At 47.3% G+C, this 18,463-nt stretch overlaps 2 protein-coding genes across 2 annotated transcripts; both read right to left on the bottom strand.

The window, feature by feature from the left end:
* Positions 1 to 88: 88 nt before the first annotated feature.
* Positions 89 to 2,040, bottom strand: fdx1b (ferredoxin 1b). Its single transcript, XM_067257596.1, has 4 exons — positions 1,877 to 2,040; positions 1,504 to 1,631; positions 920 to 1,049; positions 89 to 561 (listed from the first exon to the last, which is right to left on the bottom strand). The coding sequence occupies exons 1-4, from the start codon at positions 2,038 to 2,040 to the stop codon at positions 456 to 458; spliced, it is 528 nt and encodes a 175-aa protein (XP_067113697.1). The 3' UTR covers positions 89 to 455.
* Positions 2,041 to 4,790: 2,750 nt separating this feature from the next.
* On the bottom strand, positions 4,791 to 17,979 carry msna (moesin a). Its single transcript, XM_067257182.1, has 14 exons — positions 17,692 to 17,979; positions 12,115 to 12,198; positions 10,097 to 10,192; positions 9,832 to 9,954; positions 9,504 to 9,655; positions 9,154 to 9,237; positions 8,733 to 8,879; positions 8,422 to 8,518; positions 8,150 to 8,313; positions 7,576 to 7,706; positions 7,197 to 7,357; positions 6,740 to 6,832; positions 6,073 to 6,303; positions 4,791 to 5,987 (listed from the first exon to the last, which is right to left on the bottom strand). The coding sequence occupies exons 1-14, from the start codon at positions 17,701 to 17,703 to the stop codon at positions 5,823 to 5,825; spliced, it is 1,740 nt and encodes a 579-aa protein (XP_067113283.1). The 5' UTR covers positions 17,704 to 17,979; the 3' UTR covers positions 4,791 to 5,822.
* Between the last annotated feature and the right edge of the window lie 484 nt (positions 17,980 to 18,463).

The raw sequence follows: 18,463 nt of genomic DNA, 5'->3' as shown, positions 1-18,463 counted from the left end.
TCTTTGTTGATGGTGTCATACACGGATGATTTAACTAATAGCGGTACTCAAGTCCCCCAGCTTTGATGGATTTAACTGTGACTTGCAGTATAATACTAGTCAAGCACACTGCAATTTGAAGAGAAAATACTCTCCTATACCCGTCTAGATTTTAATAATGCTGCCACAAAGCCCAACTACGACACATGCACAGAGGACGTTGCAAACGTCAGAGCTGCTCTGTTGCCTTGGTGATCAATAGCTGTGTTTTGAACATTTCCTGTATGATGAGAAGATCTCAGCTGACCGCTTAACTTCGAACTTGCCACACTTGACAGCTTTGACGTCTGTGCAGTAAAATCGCTTCTATCGTCAATATAAAACGAGTCATCTGGCACAGTGACAAGAACCGTTTATTAAAATGAGACCAAGAAAAAATAAGTAAAAAAAACAACAAAAGAACAGTTCACGGTGCTTCACGAGCTGTCCTTGGATCCCAGAGCGTTCCTCATCTCTCGAGGCACATACACCGTCATCCCGTCCATCCACCGCTGAACCGTCACCTGACACCCGAGACGAGACCTGCCAATCACAGGCACGTGCGTGAAACTCACGCTCGTAGATCTACAACATACCATCAGAGAATAAACCGTTTCCTCATTGACTGTTTGTGGAAGTTCAAGCAATAACACACAAACAAAAACTTTCCTGTTTTTGTAGGGGATGATTCATGGACAATAACAAAGCACCAGTCATAGAAAGATCGATTTTGTGCTTTTCTAAAAAAAATAACAACATATTTTTTGTTTTTCACAACTCAGCCACAATGTGTGCACACCATGACAACAATTCACCTAGAAATGAGTGTTAAGAATTCTGAAGCACGTACTCAGCATGAGGAAAACTGTACGAAAAAATGTCAAACTGTCTGGAAACATACGTCTTGGTGAGACCATAGGCTAAATCTAGCATGTCCATCTCCTCATCCACCATCGGCTCCATCTTCTCGTGAATCTTCTTTTCAAAAACGAGGTGGCAGGTGGAGCACGCGAGAGTGCCCTCACACGCGCCTACGATCACAAAAAGATGAGTTCTGAATGAGATGATCTCATTCAGAAGATTCTGCTTCGGAAAAACACCAATTTGCCACATCTACAGGTACCGTCCTCGGTCCTCCTAATGCATTTTCAATTTGTTTCTTTATAAGCAGGCTCATTACAAGATACTTTCATGACAGTGGTCATCTAAACACAGACAATAAACCCCAGATCTGCAGCAAAATATAATATTAGTGCACAGCGGTACAATCTAGTATGAAATTGTGGATATATTATCCACTCCGTTCCTTCCTGTGTCACCCCCCACCCACACAGACACACATAGGCTACATGCATCCATATATATGGAAATTCCAGTAGACAACACTATTGCTTCTGCACTGCAACACACCCATGCATCTTCTATCAGGCCACACCTGTTTATCTAAAAGGGCATAAAAGGTAGAACATGCTTGAGTTTACCTACCAAATCCACTAATATCCACGTTTTTGTTGACAACGACATCCAACAGAGATTGCCCTTCGTTTACCGCTGTGGTTGTTTTGATACCATCTTGGTTAACAAAGTGAATCGTGACTTTGTCTACTGGCAAACTGTAAAAACATTTAACATTTAGTCATTTTTCAGACGCTCTTATCCAGAGCTAGAGATAAGGACATCTATTTTCAAGGGAAAATAAAATGTCAGCATGAAGTTTAAAAGACCCGGCTAGTCCACATAAATCACCTCAAATATTTCGTATTTTATCACCAAAGTGTTTTAATGCTATTGTTTTTAAATAGAAATACTGCTGCAAATTCCTACAGGGCGTTGCATCTCATACAGTTCATCCACCAACCTGTTGACTTTAGAATCAGAGTAGGAAACTGATTGAGAGTGGAGGATTCTGGCCTGACTGTTCCAGCCGCAGGCACGGATGCAGCCTCCCTGAATCCCAGAGATCCACGGCAAACCAGGCATTCTTCTGAGGAGGACCGAGCGAAGGTGGAAGCACTTTGCCATGGCGACGAGCAGTGTGTCTGAGGACTGCTCCCGATAACTGGCCTTCTGCTGCAGACGGGTGTCCTTGGGTTACCTAGCCTCCACTCAGGGTCAAGGCACCACAGTCAACCCCAGCAGATGGCTGGGAAATGTTCACCTACAAACACATCATTTGACCATTACGGATGATTGGGCCAACTCTAGTGTCAAAACCTATGCGCTGTTGTGTGTCACCGAGATAGAAATAAATGATCACCTTGTTACACAAGTGAGGAACAATCTGGGAAGAGATTGATTGGTGTGTAAGGAAGGGTGAGCGAGGGTGGAATGGGAGGATGGATGGAGGGAGAGGCAGGGGTGGGTAGAGAGGGAGAGGCAGGGGTGGGTAGAGAGGGAGAGGCAGGGGTGGGTAGAGAGGGAGAGAGAGGCAGGGGTGGGTAGAGAGGAAGAGAGGGAGAGGCAAGGGTGGGTAGAGAGGGAGAGGCAGGGGTGGGTAGAGAGGGAGAGGCAGGGGTGGGTAGAGAGGGAGAGAGAGGCAGGGGTGGGTAGAGAGGAAGAGAGGGAGAGGCAGGGGTGGGTAGAGAGGGAGGGAGAGGCAGGGGTGGGTAGAGAGGAAGAGAGGGAGAGGCAGGGGTGGGTAGAGAGGGAGAGAGAGGCAGGGGTGGGTAGAGAGGAAGAGAGGGAGAGGCAGGGGTGGGTAGAGAGGGAGGGAGAGGCAGAGGTGGGTAGAGAGGAAGAGAGGGAGAGGCAGAGGTGGGTAGAGAGGGAGGGAGAGGCAGAGGTGGGTAGAGAGGAAGAGAGGGAGAGGCAGGGGTGGGTAGAGAGGGAGGGAGAGGCAGGGGTGGGTAGAGAGGGAGAGGCAGGGGTGGGTAGAGAGGGAGGGAGAGGCAGAGGTGGGTAGAGAGGGAGGGAGAGGCAGGGGTGGGTAGAGAGGGAGAGGCAGGGGTGGGTAGAGAGGGAGGGAGAGGCAGAGGTGGGTAGAGAGGGAGGGAGAAGCAGAGGTGGGTAGAGAGGGAGGGAGAGGCAGGGGTGGGTAGAGAGGGAGAGGCAGGGGTGGGTAGAGAGGGAGGGAGAGGCAGAGGTGGGTAGAGAGGGAGGGAGAGGCAGGGGTGGGTAGAGAGGGAGAGGCAGGGGTGGGTAGAGAGGGAGGGAGAGGCAGAGGTGGGTAGAGAGGGAGAGGCAGGGGTGGGTAGAGAGGGAGGGAGAGGCAGGGGTGGGTAGAGAGGGAGAGGCAGGGGTGGGTAGAGAGGGAGGGAGAGGCAGAGGTGGGTAGAGAGGGAGGGAGAGGCAGAGGTGGGTAGAGAGGGAGGGAGAGGCAGGGGTGGGTAGAGAGGGAGGGAGAGGCAGAGGTGGGTAGAGAGGAAGAGGCAGGGGTGGGTAGAGAGGGAGGGAGAGGCAGGGGTTGGTAGAGAGGGAGAGAGAGGCAGAGGTGGGTAGAGAGGGAGGGAGAGGCAGAGGTGGGTAGAGAGGAAGGGAGAGGCAGGGGTGGGTAGAGAGGGAGGGAGAGGCAGGGGTGGGTAGAGAGGGAGAGAGAGGCAGAGGTGGGTAGAGAGGGAGGGAGAGGCAGAGGTGGGTAGAGAGGGAGGGAGAGGCAGGGGTGGGTAGAGAGGGAGGGAGAGGCAGAGGTGGGTAGAGAGGGAGGGAGAGGCAGAGGTGGGTAGAGAGGGAGAGGCAGAGGTGGGTAGAGAGGGAGAGAGGGAGAGGCAGGGGTGGGTAGAGAGGGAGAGAGAGGCAGGGGTGGGTAGAGAGGAAGAGAGGGAGAGGCAGGGGTGGGTAGAGAGGGAGGGAGAGGCAGGGGTGGGTAGAGAGGGAGAGGCAGGGGTGGGTAGAGAGGGAGGGAGAGGCAGGGGTGGGTAGAGAGGGAGAGTAGAAGCGTCCCTGCCTGGGAGGCCTTCATCTGGAGCTTCTCAGGGCTCCCAGGAAGGACTTCCCCTTACAAACGGCTTATTCTGTAGCTGCTATTTAATATAACAAAATACGTTCTACCTGGTATTGTCAACAGTTTTTAAGTAAAGTATGTTTAAGAAGAAAAGTGCCTTCGAGTGAATGAGTACAATTTTCACAGCTGTTCTTTGGATGTCTTTTGTTCATTTGATGAAACAGGATGACGATTCACTCGCCTTCCTATGTAACATTCACGTTTGTTCATACTGTATGCTAAAACAGGACAGATATATCGAGACATGTCAGCTATCAAAAATATTTAGAAAAAAACCTCACTTTGTTAGCCAAACTGTTTTTTCATTGGTGCTCTAGTTGCTATGCAACAGTCTGTCCTTCAAGACCAAGGCCAGAGGAGGTTTCTGTGTCACAAGATCCACTCAACTAGGGGGGTTTTCACAGACCCTAATAAAGCTTGTATAGAACTTAATGTGCCGCCTCTGTGTAATTAAAGTGTTTTGTGCTGTCGGTTGAAATGAGAAAGGATTCAAAGGACTCACTATTTACAAAGTAAAATGTCATTGAAAGAGCCTGCTTGAATAAATGTTAATGAAAGACAATTAGATTTGCCTCCATTGGTATGGCTATATGTGGTTGTCAATATAAATATAGGGAAATCAAGACATATTCAGAAAGATTAGTTGTGGATTGTGCTGAATTGTGCTGCGGAAAATAACTGTATTGGACCCTCTAGTGTCCCTGAAAGGTATTGCGGCCGTGTGGTATTAAATTGTCAAGGATATTTCGAGTGCCAATATATTCACGGAATATAACTTCTTAAAATAGTACAGTGACGTAAAAAAAAACACAAAAGTGTAAGAAAAGACAACTGAAGTTTCCTCTATTTTATTGACAGATGAAGACTTCAAGCAGCAAAGACCTTCTGAAAAACTCTGCAAAGGAAAAGGCGACTCCTGACCACATTTATCTTATTTCAGTTTTGGCTGCTGACTTAACAGTCATTCATAATTTAAAATAGAAAGATAAAACACTATCTTTTACACATGATCACAACTTGAAAAATCCAAATTACAAAACAGCCCTCAGAGGCAAGCCTTTTAATCATAGTGCTTCAAATGCCACATACTGTGTTGTAAAAAGTTTAGCAAAAGATTTGTATAAAAAAAGAATTCCTAATTATTTGAGCTACTACTGTGCATGGCTATACGCTATAGCAGATACACCTTCATCTCTAACCAGTCAGTGTGTGTGTTTCTGAAACATGGGATTCCAGAGCTCGTTTCATGTGGTCTTACATAGTAAAATCATGTGTGATAATAATACTGCAAAGGTTTTCCAAAAAGATCTCCTTCTGTTGAGAAGACTTCCACCATTAAAAGCTTAAAATCAAAATAGCATAAAAAATCAATCTAAATACAGTTTGATGGTTTCTTTGCCCAAAAAGAATACAGTAAATGATCCAACCAAAAACAATGCTCTTCAACAATGATACCTAAATTGACAACATAGTACAATTTGCCTGTCTTTTCAGTTATTTAAAGAAATGATGATGATGAGTGCGGAATTAATTAAAAATTGCACCATTACAATCTATCAAACACCCTCTCTCAACTGCGGTCCCAAATTCTAAAGCTTTAAAAGAGTATGATCCAATCTGTGTTCTCAAAACCGTTCTTGTATTGCTAAAACATCTCCCTTAAGAACAGGTGCATCCGCCAAATTCCCGCCTATGGTGACAATACTTGATTTGTGTATCAATATTACTGTACAATGTGCTGTATTGTTCTTTTTCCTCACATAATATTTACTTGTCTTGTGTAGGTGTAAGGCACTGTAGCTCGTGAAAGGCAGGTCTACAGTCTAAGATGATGGGCCAATCCAGGGCTGTAGCCGTGAACAGGTTACATACACTCAAACTCATCGATGCGCTGCTTGGTGTTCCCCGAGCGGATCTGCCGCAGGGTCTTGTACTTGTCTCTCCCCGCCCGCACGTTGTCGGCGTGGATGAGGTCGTTCTGGGTCTTCTTGGTCTCGTCCCGAGCGTTAGCCAGCTCTGAGCTCAGCGCCTGCAGGCAGAGACGCAACATCAGCGCTGCCGTCGTCACACAGCGCAGCGCCCCTGACCCCGCCCAGAGAGGGAAGGATACTCACCAGCAGGTGTTTCTGCACGCGCTCGTTCTTGTCGGCCTCGGTCATGCGCTCCTCCTCGCTGCGGTCCTTGTAGGTGCCGGCGGAGGCGAAGTCTGCGCTGGCCTCGGCGCTGCTCTCGTCGTTCTCGTCGTGCTCGTCCTCCGCCTGCACGGCCTCCTGAACGTGGGACGCCATCACCCTGCTCTTCAGCTCCTCCTTGGTCTTCTCCAGGTCTTCCTGCACCATGGTGGCCTGGGAGACAACACGCCGTGAAGAGGTTAGAGAGGACGAGGAGTGACCAGAGGCACCCTTACACCATCTGCCTCCACACACATGCCGAAGGTGGAACAGTGAGCCGAATCGTACTCAGGCCTATGAATAGTACAGCTGCTGAAAGGTTTGTTCTCTCGTTCGAAACAACACAATCACAGGACATTTGGGAGCTGTTGACGCTAGACTTTAATTCTTTCGAGTACTGGAGGGAGAATGTGGTGGTGGGGGATGGTGTTCTGTAGCGGCCAGCCCAGCATGGGCGACCTGGCAGGAACAACAGAACCAGAAGAGAGAGTGGCACTTACAGCCCCCCCCCTGGGGTGGCAGAGCTGGAGGGAGGGATTTGCACATCAAATATGTGCTAATGTGTTTGTGTCAGAGGGCACAGCAGCAGCAGAACAGCAGGAAAACGCACCTTCTGTTGCCACTGCGTAGCCTCATCCTCCTTCCTCTGCTTGGCGTCCTCCAGCAGGGAGATCTTGGAGGTGAGCTCAGCCAGCTCTGTTGCCTGAGGGGAACAAACTGGAGTCAGGGTCACTTCCTCCACGCCAGGGTGACAACCAGGGAGAAGAACAAAAACATAGAGAGATAGGGCCCAGATAACACTGACCACCTCTCGAATCAGATTAATTTGAATTCTGTTTTGTTAGAGGTTGTGACAGAGTTAGTGGAGCTGTAGAGGTGTGAATATGAATGCATGGTTGTGGGGAGGGGGTGAGGGTGAGGGGGTGAGAGGGTGAGGGTGAGAGAGTGAGGGTGAGAGGGTGAGGGGGTGAGGGTGTGAGGGTGAGAGAGTGAGGGTGAGAGGGTGAGGGGGTGAGGGTGAGAGAGTGAGGGTGAGGGGGTGAGGGTGAGGGGGTGAGACGACCCACCAGATGCTCCTGGTTCTTCATCTGGTTCTCAGACTGTTGCAGCAGGGCGCTCTTGGCCTCCTCCGCCGTTCGGCGCTCCTTCTCCAGGCGCTCGGCCTCCTCCTGAGCCCGCTTCCTCTCCAGGTCCAGCTCCAGAGCCCTGCGAGTCTGCTCCTCCAGCTCTGCTCACACACACACACGACACACACACAACACACACACGAGCACACACACGACACACACAAGCACACAGACACCATTTTTGTAAGGTCTCCAATCACTCCACAATGAATGGGTACACAGTACTGTGCATTAAGCGATCACTGGCAATTATTTTTCAAAATTACAAGCTTATTCTGATTAGTTTCTACTGCTTTACGGCTAGTATTAGTTATAATACCTTGTTGGGCTTTTTTAGTTTGCTCTTCAATTTGTTTTAATCTCTCCATCAACTCCTCCTTTTCCTTCTCAATCTTTTCCTTTTCCTTCTCGGCCGCCTCTCTCTTCTTCTTCTCGTTCTCCAGCAGAGCCCTGATGGAGAACAGGGAACCGTGAGGGAGGAACCACACACCACTTCCTGACATTGTCAGCCTGTCTTTAGCACACAATATCTAGCTCTGACTCCTCTACTCCCCAGTCCTGACAGAGCAGAAACACTTCATAGCTCTTTTCGCCAGGAGGAGAACTAGTGTTTGTTAATCGCAGATTGTGGAGCTGTGAGAGCAGTTAGCTGTGATGACACACTGAGACATTCCTGGGAGAGCCCAAAGATGTCGGTGAAGTCACAATCTTGCTGGAAATGGTGTGGATTATGTTGTTTCTTGGTGTTTCTGTCATGGTGAGGATCATGGTGTTTCTGTCATGGTGAGGATCATGGTGTTTCTGCATGTTTCTGTCATGCTCTGAATCATGGTGTTTCTGTCATGCTCTGAATCATGGTGTTTCTGTCACGCTGTGGATCATGGTGTTTCTACCTCTCCATCTTCTTGTGGTTCTTCTCCTCTCGTGCCTGGGCTTTCATCTGCTGCACCTCGATGGTGTCGGGTTTGCGGCGGCGCATGTACAGCTCATGGTTGCCCATGCACAGAGCCAGGATTCTCTTGTTAATGCGCAGTCTTGGAGCGTAGAACACAAAATCCTGAGAGAAAACACACAAATTACACACATCTCATTGCCAAGCCTTCGTGAAAAGCGATCGCACGTAAAATAATGATTCTGCAGAGGAAGTGCATTGAAGGTTACATACTGGTGCTTTCTTGTCGATGGGTTTAATGACGAACTTCTTGTCGTTAAAGGAAATATTTCTGATTTCGCTCCAAGGGAATCCGATTTTAGGGGTCATTCTGAAAAAGACAAAGACAACAACAGGAAACAACATCAGCTTGACTGCCGAGAAAATCAGAACCTGCATGAAACAGCATGTCCACTTTTATATTTCGACCTTATGATTATTTTCACCGTTTATTGAGCGGGCAGCTTTTAGCTCCCTGCTGAAATTCATCGGCCTTGTGGTGAACAGAACCCACATGGTGAACAGACCCCACATGAGTCACTCACTTGTCGTTCTGTTCGTAGATGTTCAGGCCCAGAGCGTCCACTCCCAGCCACAACTCAGAGCCCTTCTTGTTCTTGATACTGAAGTAGTTGACCCCGTACATCTCCAGGTCCTGGGCGATCTTCAGGTACTCCATCATGGAGTCCTCTCTGGGGACAGAGAAGGAGGCCGCTGGGAATCAGCTCACCTCTCAAGCACGTGCTCTCTGTGGACTCTATCTCTGTTCTGGAGGATGTCCTTGGCTCCACAAGTGATGTGTGTATGTGTGTGTTTACCTGTGTGTGTGTATGTGTGTTTACCTGTGTGTGTGTATGTGTGTGTTTACCTGTGTGTGTGTGTTTACCTGTGTGTGTTTACCTGTGTGTGTGTGTGTGTTTACCTGTGTGTGTGTGTGTGTGTGTTTACTTGTGTGTGTGTGTTTACCTGAGCATGCCCTTGTGCTCCTCGTGCCACACCTGGATGCGTTCCTCCCACTGCTCCTTGTTCAGCTTGTGCTGGTCCAGGACTCTGCACACACACAGGGTTTCTAACAGCTAGTCTTGACAACACGATTTTAACAGCACATAGCACCGCTAGAGAGACTTCTCAACACACTGTCGCAAAATCAATGAAACAATCATGAAAAACAACAGAAGAAAATGTGGAACGGGAAAAGTCATCGATCTCAAACTGACAGCCGGTTAAAACTCCTCTGATCCATCCTGACACCTCCGGTTCTAGCCGGTTCCAGCCAGGAGGGGCAGCAGGAGGAGGCTGGAGCCCTAGTTCCTCACCTCTGGGGGAGCAGCTTGTCTCCAGACAGGTACCCGGGGTTGTGGGAGTCCGGGCTGTAGTCGGCGTACTTGGCCTGCACGGCGTAGGAGGCCAGGAGCACTGCGGTCTCCGGGGGGCAGTAGATGTCGTCATTCAGGATGCCCTCCTTCACCTGGCACAGCGGGGGGGGGGGGGGAGTCAGACACTGTGTGTGTGTGCGAGTGTGAGAGAGTGTGTGTATAGGAGAGTGTGTGAGAGAGAGTGTGTGTATGTGTGTGAGAGTGTGTGTGAGAGTGTGTGTGTGTGAGTGTGTGAGAGAGTGTGAGAATGTGTGAGAGTGTGTCTGACCTGCAGGAAGAACAGTCTCTGTGTAGCCTCCTGGATGAGCTCCTCTGAAACGTCCTCGGGGAAGAACTTGGCCCGGAACTTGAAGAGCAGCGGGCTCTCCTTCCTCACGTCCTGGGCCGTCACCTGGGGTCAGGGGTCAGAGGTTAGGACTGGGTACAGGGTCACGGGTCAGGACCCGGGTCATACTGCTCTGTCACGCAGGGGGACGCAGTCCTTCTACACACCTGGACGTTTTTACTCGACTCCAACAAAGCAGAGGTCTCACCTTCTTATTGAGCTTAAGCCACGTGGAAAAGCCCTTGGTGTCCTGGTACTGCAGCCCGAAGAACCACACCTCGCGCAGTCCAATGGTCTTCACCACCTGAGGAACACAACAACACAACTTGGGAATCAACATCGCTCAACTCTCCATGATAACGTTAACAATACAGGTCATATTGTATGTCCAGCAACGTGTGAGAATGGAGGAGATTCTCATCTCAGCATGGGGTAAAACATTTAGACCCTCTGGTCTCTGAATTTCTAAGATGTTTTATTGATCTGTCACTGCACAGCTCCACTGTGTCAGGAGGTACATAGAGCATGTCCTGAATAGAGCAGGCACACATAGAGCATGTCCTGAATAGAGCAGGCACACATAAAGCATGTCCTGAATAGAGCAGGCACACATAGAGCATGTCCTGAATAGAGCAGGCACACATAAAGCATGTCCTGAATAGAGCAGGCACACATAGAGCATGTCCTGAATAGAGCAGGCACACATAGAGCATGTCCTGAATAGAGCAGGCACACATAGAGCATGTCCTGAATAGAGCAGGCACACATAGAGCATGTCCTGAATAGAGCAGGCACACATAGAGCATGTCCTGAATAGAGCAGGCACACTTAGAGCATGTCCTGAATAGAGCAGGCACACATAGAGCATGTCCTGAAACTCTTTGTATGACTGACCAACACTATAAATAGACCAGATAACCTTACAGGTTAGGGGATGGAGTCCTCTTACACTTCAGACTGTCCTCCGCTACATGAGACCACACTGACAAGTGTTTGTGATTAGAAACCTCCTAACATTTGAATGAGTTCTCAGCACTGAATACGACAGTTTTGTCGTGGTGGTGGGGGTGTTCCCATGGTGACGGCAGCGCTGCTCTGGTGCTCTAGGGAGTCAGGTGGCTGAGCGGTGAGGGAATCGGGCTAGTAATCCGAAGGTTGCCAGTTCGATTCCCGGTCATGCCAACTGGGGTTGAAGTGCCTTGGGCAAGGCACTTCACCCTACTTGCCTCGGGGGAATGTCCCTGTACTTACTGTAAGTCGCTCTGGATAAGAGCGTCTGCTAAATGACTAAATGTAAATGTAAATGTCCATCATCTCTTGGATGGACCAGCAGAGAGACAGCAGAGCTGAGGACTCACAGACTGATGGACCAGCAGAGAGACAGCAGAGCTGAGGACTCACAGACTGATGGACCAGCAGAGAGACAGCAGAGCTGAGGACTCACAGACTGATGGACCAGCAGAGAGACAGCAGAGCTGAGGACTCACAGACTGATGGACCAGCAGAGAGACAGCAGAGCTGAGGACTCACAGACTGATGGACCAGCAGAGAGACAGCAGAGCTGAGGACTCACAGACTGATGGACCAGCAGAGAGACAGCAGAGCTGAGGACTCACAGACTGATGGACCAGCAGAGAGACAGCAGAGCTGAGGACTCACAGACTGATCCTGTTCATCCTAGCAGCACGTCTGACATTATCTGAAAGGTGCCAACTGTTGCAGGAGAGATCTTACTCTTTCCACTTGGAAGGAGAAAGCAAATGACAAGTTAGACGAACAAAGCCCGCCTTCATTGTCCTGGAAATTGAGCTCTTTTTTGCAGCCAGTAGACTCCATGAGTAATAGTCTGTCTGCAGCCCAGCCAAGCCTATATTACTTTTTTATGGAAGATTTCTGCCTTTGTTATCTTTATAGTGATGGAATAGAGAGACAGGAAAGAGAGTGTGAGGGGATGACATGTAGCAGTGGACCTGGGCTGGATTTAGACAGACGCTGTGGCCGGCCCTCAAGGTCAGCACACTCATCCAGCGAATCACAGAGGTGCACAAGCCCACATCATCCAGCACAGCATGACTCGATGGAAAGAACCGAACTAAACAGCGAGAGTTCCCTAAAAATAGACTCACCTCCCTCTGGATGTAGATTTTCTATTGTCACTGATTGGCTTTAAAAAAGCCTGTGTGAAAAATGACATGTGTGTCTCCCAGCGAATCAGAGAGTCCGTACCTGGTCAAACAGCTGTTTCCCCGTGGTGTTGGGCTGGATGGCAAACTCCAGCTCAGCGTCCATCGTGGTGACTCTCACACTTATCTGTTTCAGGACAGAAACATGACAGTTAGTCTGAAATCTACACAATATAAGCAGTTTATCAGTAAACTCTAAAGTAAAAAATTGTTTATTTATGTTCAGCAGTATCCTTCACATCATCATTACGGTGCCACAATCCCAAGCTGAGGATCTCACGGCAGGATTCAACATCACATCATCTTCCTAACGTTCTGTTTGATTAAATGTCTTTCAGAACTGTAACTGCCATTCCTGAGAGGCTGGGAGTGGGCAGATTGCTGTTCTCATTCAAAAGGTCATCGTGGTTTGAAAACTGAGAAGAAGACAGGCGCGGGTAGAGCCCAGAAATGTGTGACGGAGTGGAAAGTCAATTAGCACTTTTTCTTGAAGCGAGATAGAGGTTGTTAGTTGTGTTTGGGTGTTTCTGGGGGCTAGGACCATCCCTGCTCAGGAACGAGAGGAGGGGGAGAACAGGATCCCGGTCTGACAGGCGTGGAGGAGAGCAGTCTGCTGGGCTGTGCCTGGTACTGACAGTACCTCAGGGGAGTTGCAGTACAGAAATGAATGATCAGCCTAAAGAGTTGACCAAACACAATGGCAGGAAACACAGAGTTTCACCGCACCAACTCCTGTCCTGGGAGGTTTTTAATAACTGATCGAAAAAGGAGTAATTCTGACTTGTCAGATAATAAAGGTTTCTCAAGATCCCCTCGAGTATTTCTTTTCATAAGATTTACTTTCCTTCCATTCTTAGGTAGAATCTTAGTTTTTTGGTAGAAAAGAGTTTTGTTCATTTCTAGAATGTAACTGTAAAAACGGTAGCTTCTGCTGGTTAACAGTGGAGAGAAGACCCTGAGCTGAGGATTCCAGTTCTCTAAGTGAAATTAACGGGTTTTTATTTTGCGTTAGCTTCTGTGCTAAAGACACACGTTGTCACTCAGTGTTCTCTCTGCTGAGCTTCTCTACAGGAAGTAACCACATCCTCTGGTGACTGGGCCTAGCGAGGCAGGCAGGGCCTAGTGAGGTAGGCCGGGCCTAGCCAGGCAGGGCCTAGCGAGGCAGGCAGAGGCAGGGCCTAGCGAGGCAGGCAGAGCCTAGCCAGGCAGGCAGAGCCTAGCCAGGCAGACAGGGCCTAGCGAGGCAGGCAGAGGCAGGCAGGGCGTAGCGAGGCAGGCAGGGCCTAGCGAGGAAGGCAGGGCCTAGCCAGGCAGGCAGGGCGTAGCGAGGCAGGCAGGGCCTAGCGAGGAAGGCAGGGCCTAGCCAGGCAGGCAGGGCCTAGCGAGGCAGGCAGAGGCAGGCAGGGCGTAGCGAGGCAGGCAGGGCCTAGCGAGGAAGGCAGGGCCTAGCCAGGCAGGCAGGGCATAGCGAGGCAGGCAGGGCATAGCGAGGCAGGCAGGGCCTGGCCAGGCAGGCAGGGCATAGCGAGGCAGGCAGGGCCTAGCGAGGCGGGCTGCCCTGCAGAGCCTGAGAGAACATCCGGCCATGCCTCACCCCGGCACTCTCCGCCCCCTCTCCCGCTCTGCTGCCGGCTGCAGCAGCACAGCTCTGCTTCTCTTACTGCACACACAGCAACACGGCAGCTGCATTACAATCCCATTAGTGACTGGTTCCACAGACTATAGTTCAAGAACGAGTTAAAGACAGATACATTTTTATGTCTGGGTTCAAAACACTTCCTCTGGTCGTCCACCGGTATTTGATCACATGCTATGAACTGGTTATGACCGTGCCCTCTCAGAGATGACACAAACAACCAGAGGGTCTGTCTGGGGGGAAATAACTGAGCAGGGCCCACGCCCGCACCCAGCCACAAAGGCACACATTATTTCCCAGCTGTGTGGCTGATCAGGGCTGCGTTCTTTCCCCTTTGTGTCAGCAGACCCCGTTTGCCGCTCAGGGCCCTCGTCACCCTGCCACTTCCTGTCATCGCCAGCGCCACGGGGGCCGAGAAGGGCCCAGCGAGGGCCGAGGGAGGCCCAGCGAGGGCCGAGGGAGGCCCTGCAGGATGTTCCACCAGCCGGGTGGAGTCAGCTCTCTCCTGGCCTGGACACCCAGTCTGTAGGAGCTGGGCCGGCCCACAAGGGACAAGCACTTCCAGGCAGATCACTAACAGTTTCATCATTTTGTATTTGTAAGTGTTTAGTACTTCATCGTGTTCCAGTATATGACAGAGATCATGTTTGGACTAGCAGTACTACTGAGCTGAGGTACAAACAGCAGCTTTCTGTGAGTGTTAGGGAGTGGTTCCTGGACCTGTTTCATCATTTCCTCTATCCACAATGCCGTGTTTTTACAGTTTACTGCTCACTAAACCTACCAGGCAGTGTACTGGCAGACTGAAAAACAGGGTAACAAACAAAACAAAACAGGGTTACTAGGTAATGCATGGGTTAAGGTTGTAACCAGACTGGTTGCGTAATATTACAGATTAGACAAAGTTTCGATAGCCAAATCCATCAAGCTCTTGGACATCAGTCCAGTGCAGTTAAGAAGCTGCTTTCCAGGATAAAAATAGTTCCTCACGCATGAAGAAGGAACTAAGAATGTGAATGTTCTGACTGGTATGGGTGGGTCTCGCTTCTACAGAACACTTCTCCCACACTATTATTAGCCCACACTGTGAACGCCCTCTCTAAAGGACCATGTAGATTTCAATATTTCCACTCTCCCTGTCAGGACAATCGTTAGTCTCCATTAGTAGACTCCACAAAGATGAACACTACAACACACTAAATTACATTGATCTACGAATGAACTGGATTTATGGCAACTAAATAAAATCAATGAAACATTATTTATCAGGTTTCCATTTCTCTTCCTGTAAAGATAGGCCTAAAGAATCACATTTTCAGAAACATTTTCCATAGGGTTCTTATTTGTAAATGATTTACCGATACATTTATTCACGTGTGGACCAGCACTTAAACAAGATAATGAGACGTTCATAATTAGAAACTATCATCCGATGGATAGACTTGGGAAAAGGTGCAGCAAGCATCCGAGTAATGTATTCTGGAGCTGACATTCCTTGTGAGAAATTCTGAGAACTATGTAAGACATTACTATCAACCAAGCTCTGATTTTGCTAAAAGACAGAAGATTATATATTTTACAAGGGGAATAAACAGTCTGTGTCATATCAACCTGGATTAAGTTAATAAACTCACTATTAATCACTCTGCCATTGTCAAATCAAGCTTCATCACCTCACATTGCGCAAGCCACTAAAAAGAAAGTTTAAATACTTCCTGTCACTGTATAAAGGGCACAACCTTCATCATAAACACTTCTGACTTTTAGATATCCCATTCAAACCTGTGTTTCATACCAAACACTAATCAACTTCAAATTCCCTTAAAACCCACCAAAAAACACCAGAACTTACTGTTTGGAGCCGAGCAGAATGAACCTTCCACAGACGAACCCCATTTACGGGCCACAACCCCCAAACGTTTGCATTATTCTTGCCTTCCACACGCTACCGCCTGTAGCTCAGTTTATTACAAATTGTTAATCTGAGCTGTGCTATGTGCACTTCTGAGGCCTCTAATCCCCTGCTTACATACCACTGGCCTTTCCACCTCGCCTGCCTTCATTTCGGGTTTATTAAGAACTTGACTTCTACTGAAAAGCTCTCGCTTACCTTCCTTTTCCCACATGTAAATCAATAATGACTAGTTCATATGGTAAGTTGTACTTCTACAACGCAATATATAAAAGCATTATAAATGCACTTTCATTCCTTCAGTCTACTCAGAATACTGCATGCTGAGGTAAATAAACAATGTGTAGAATATCGTTTTGGCACCAAAGTGAATTAAGGACCAGAGCAACTACATCCACATCCAGATGTTTCTACATCTTAAGATTTCGTCCAAAAGATAGAAGTAAGATTTCTGATACGACCTTGTGGATATATTGTATGCTTGCACTGAGTTCACTAACCATCACCAACTGTGAAATATAATCATATATCATATTTTGAATATCATATTATATATAATCACAGTCTGGCTGTGTCACTGTCTGTATATTTGTCATTCTGGCCCTATTAGGCAAAAATTACTCAATGGAATCAAGTTTGTTATGATAAAGTGACAAGTAGAAGTGCTCGCAATCTCTAGCGCAATAGCGATAGCTGAAAGCCATGCTGCAGTGATGCAGAGAGGAGAAGGGGGAGTCTGTGCTGCGAAGCACCAAATAAGGCTTTCAGAGGCTGCGTCAAGACACTGCAGGCCAGGAAACGGCCAAAAGGAACTGACGTAATCTCAGAAACCTTGAGTCACTAGATTACTGTTCCTTGGGAAGCTGAAACAATGCCAAAACTAGCTCATTTAAGGCCTAATATAATTTTTGGGGTTTGAGGGTACATAATAATGAAAGATGAAAAAGACAATTTTTTAGATCTAATTCAATATAATTAACTCAGTCGAAAGTGTTATGTTTATTTTCAATAAACATAAATTCTTCACCACATTCACTCTAAAAGCTATGATAATCATTGACAGACTAATTAACCAATTCATAAATCTGCTGGCATGTATACATTGATTTATTCTGTATATTTTGTGAATGGCAAAGGAAGCCAATTGACAATTTGAAGGCTTCATTCATTTAAATAATTCAAATATTGACACATTTTAAGTAAATCTAACAGTAGAGCAAAAGTATGGTCATGTAGACTGACAGGAACACCAACTTTTGAGTATCTCGAATTATACTGAATGAACAAATCACTAATTGACCTAACATTAATTGATATATCCTCCTTTACGTGTTTTCAAAACAGCTAAGGAGATCATCAGGCTTACAACTTCGGAGGAAACTACCCATCACTATGGCAGAAAGCGTCGCATCTTCCGGTTCAGCTCTCAGAACCTGGCCCAAGAACTATTTGTCGTTTCTAAATGAATAAAACATCTCAAATAAACATTTTGTTGATAAGAGAGGATTAAGTTCGAGGATTGCTTATGTTGGACACTAGTAACCTGGCCTGTTAGCTTCTGAGAGTTCATTCGGAAGCCAATCACGTTTCAGCGGGGGAGGAGGGGGCATTGACACAAAATAACGGTTTGGGGGATTGCCTGGAATAGATAGCCCACAGTAAATAAAAAGCATCTAAAACCGTTTCAAAATCCGTGAGCAAGGATATAAAACATTAGGTATTACAATCTTAAAAAGTAAAATGTTCATGTTGCCGCATTGATGCGCGTATAAAAGTTTTCTCTGCCAAATCCCTGTCCGCAGTATACGTGTCGTAGGTTAGGCTACATTTGAAAGTGGGCGAATTAAATAAAATTTCATTCAAATAGCCTATAACTCAATAGATAATAGCTACTGTTTTAGTGTATAGAAAAATTTACGTATTAGTCGTCTACCAATTTGTATCGTTTAGCCTAGCCTATTGTAAGCTAGATAGCATTCGAGCTATATCTAGTCCTGATGAAGGGAAGAGGACTGTGAGAAAAAAATATGATAAAAAAAAAAAAACATCTCATAAAGAAAGATACTACTCACCGTTTTCGGCATTTTGTCTTCTGTCTATAGTCACAGATTATTGGAATTGGAAATTAATAGTCTTTCAACAATGCAGTCAGCAAAAACTTTTGTCCATTAGAGAAGGCGCGCAGCAACAAAAAAAAAACGTCTGCGCACAATAAACTTGCTCAGATTTTTACTTTCAGTCTGCGGAATTCATGTACTTGCTTTTTCTTTGTTTCGCCTGAAACTAGTAGTTCAGCGCTTGATTTCCTGCTAACGGTAGCCTACTGTGACTGCAAAAACCACACCCAGGCCAATGAAGACTTTAGGGTAAACGCTGAGTTTTGAGCAGACTCCGCCTGTATTTGAGCCGCTGGCTTTGTCAAACGTTTAAACGTGAGTTGAGAATTCCTGTGGATAAACGGGGGTATCCCATAGTCCGCCGCTGACGCAATTTTCCAATGATGGCTTGACTTAATGGGATGACCAACTTTCAAACAATAGGCTAAATCAGTGTGGTAAATCATCTAAAAGAGCTAAGGTTTTCTGTCAGCAGTAGGGATGGGCTATTTAAATTATAAAGACTTGATTCAACAATACACAAAATAAGTAGGCGTAGGCCTAGCTTTTCAAACCATTTATTGTACATTTCTACGCTATAACAGTGCCAAGGTAGTTCTTATTATAACAACATTTAAAACACCCACGATAATAAAGTATACATTCCTAGTTCATTAAATAACTTAGCATTTGAGTCAATAACAATATAAAAACACACACAAAGCCTCAGACATTAGGCACTATGTGG

This window comes from Osmerus mordax, chromosome 19 (genome assembly GCF_038355195.1).
Source record: "Osmerus mordax isolate fOsmMor3 chromosome 19, fOsmMor3.pri, whole genome shotgun sequence".
In the NCBI taxonomy this organism is placed as follows: Eukaryota; Metazoa; Chordata; class Actinopteri; order Osmeriformes; family Osmeridae; genus Osmerus; species Osmerus mordax.
This window is presented reverse-complemented; position numbering and strand designations above follow the sequence as displayed.

What these genes read in the sequence shown, in the direction of transcription:
- msna (XM_067257182.1), bottom strand. An exon ending in GACAAGCTGCTCCCCCAGAG is followed by an intron (nt 9,238 to 9,503) that starts GTGAGGAACTAG and finishes GTGTGTGTGCAG; the next exon opens with AGTCCTGGACCAGCACAAGC. An exon ending in AACTAAAAAAGCCCAACAAG is followed by an intron (nt 7,358 to 7,575) that starts GTATTATAACTA and finishes GTGTGTGAGCAG; the next exon opens with AGCTGGAGGAGCAGACTCGC.
- fdx1b (XM_067257596.1), bottom strand. Translation starts at nt 2,040, where the DNA reads ATGGCAAAGTGCTTCCACCTTCGCTCGGTCCTCCTCAGAAGAATGCCT. An exon ending in TCTGATTCTAAAGTCAACAG is followed by an intron (nt 1,632 to 1,876) that starts GTTGGTGGATGA and finishes ATGTTTTTACAG; the next exon opens with TTTGCCAGTAGACAAAGTCA. An exon ending in CGTGGATATTAGTGGATTTG is followed by an intron (nt 1,050 to 1,503) that starts GTAGGTAAACTC and finishes TTGTGATCGTAG; the next exon opens with GCGCGTGTGAGGGCACTCTC.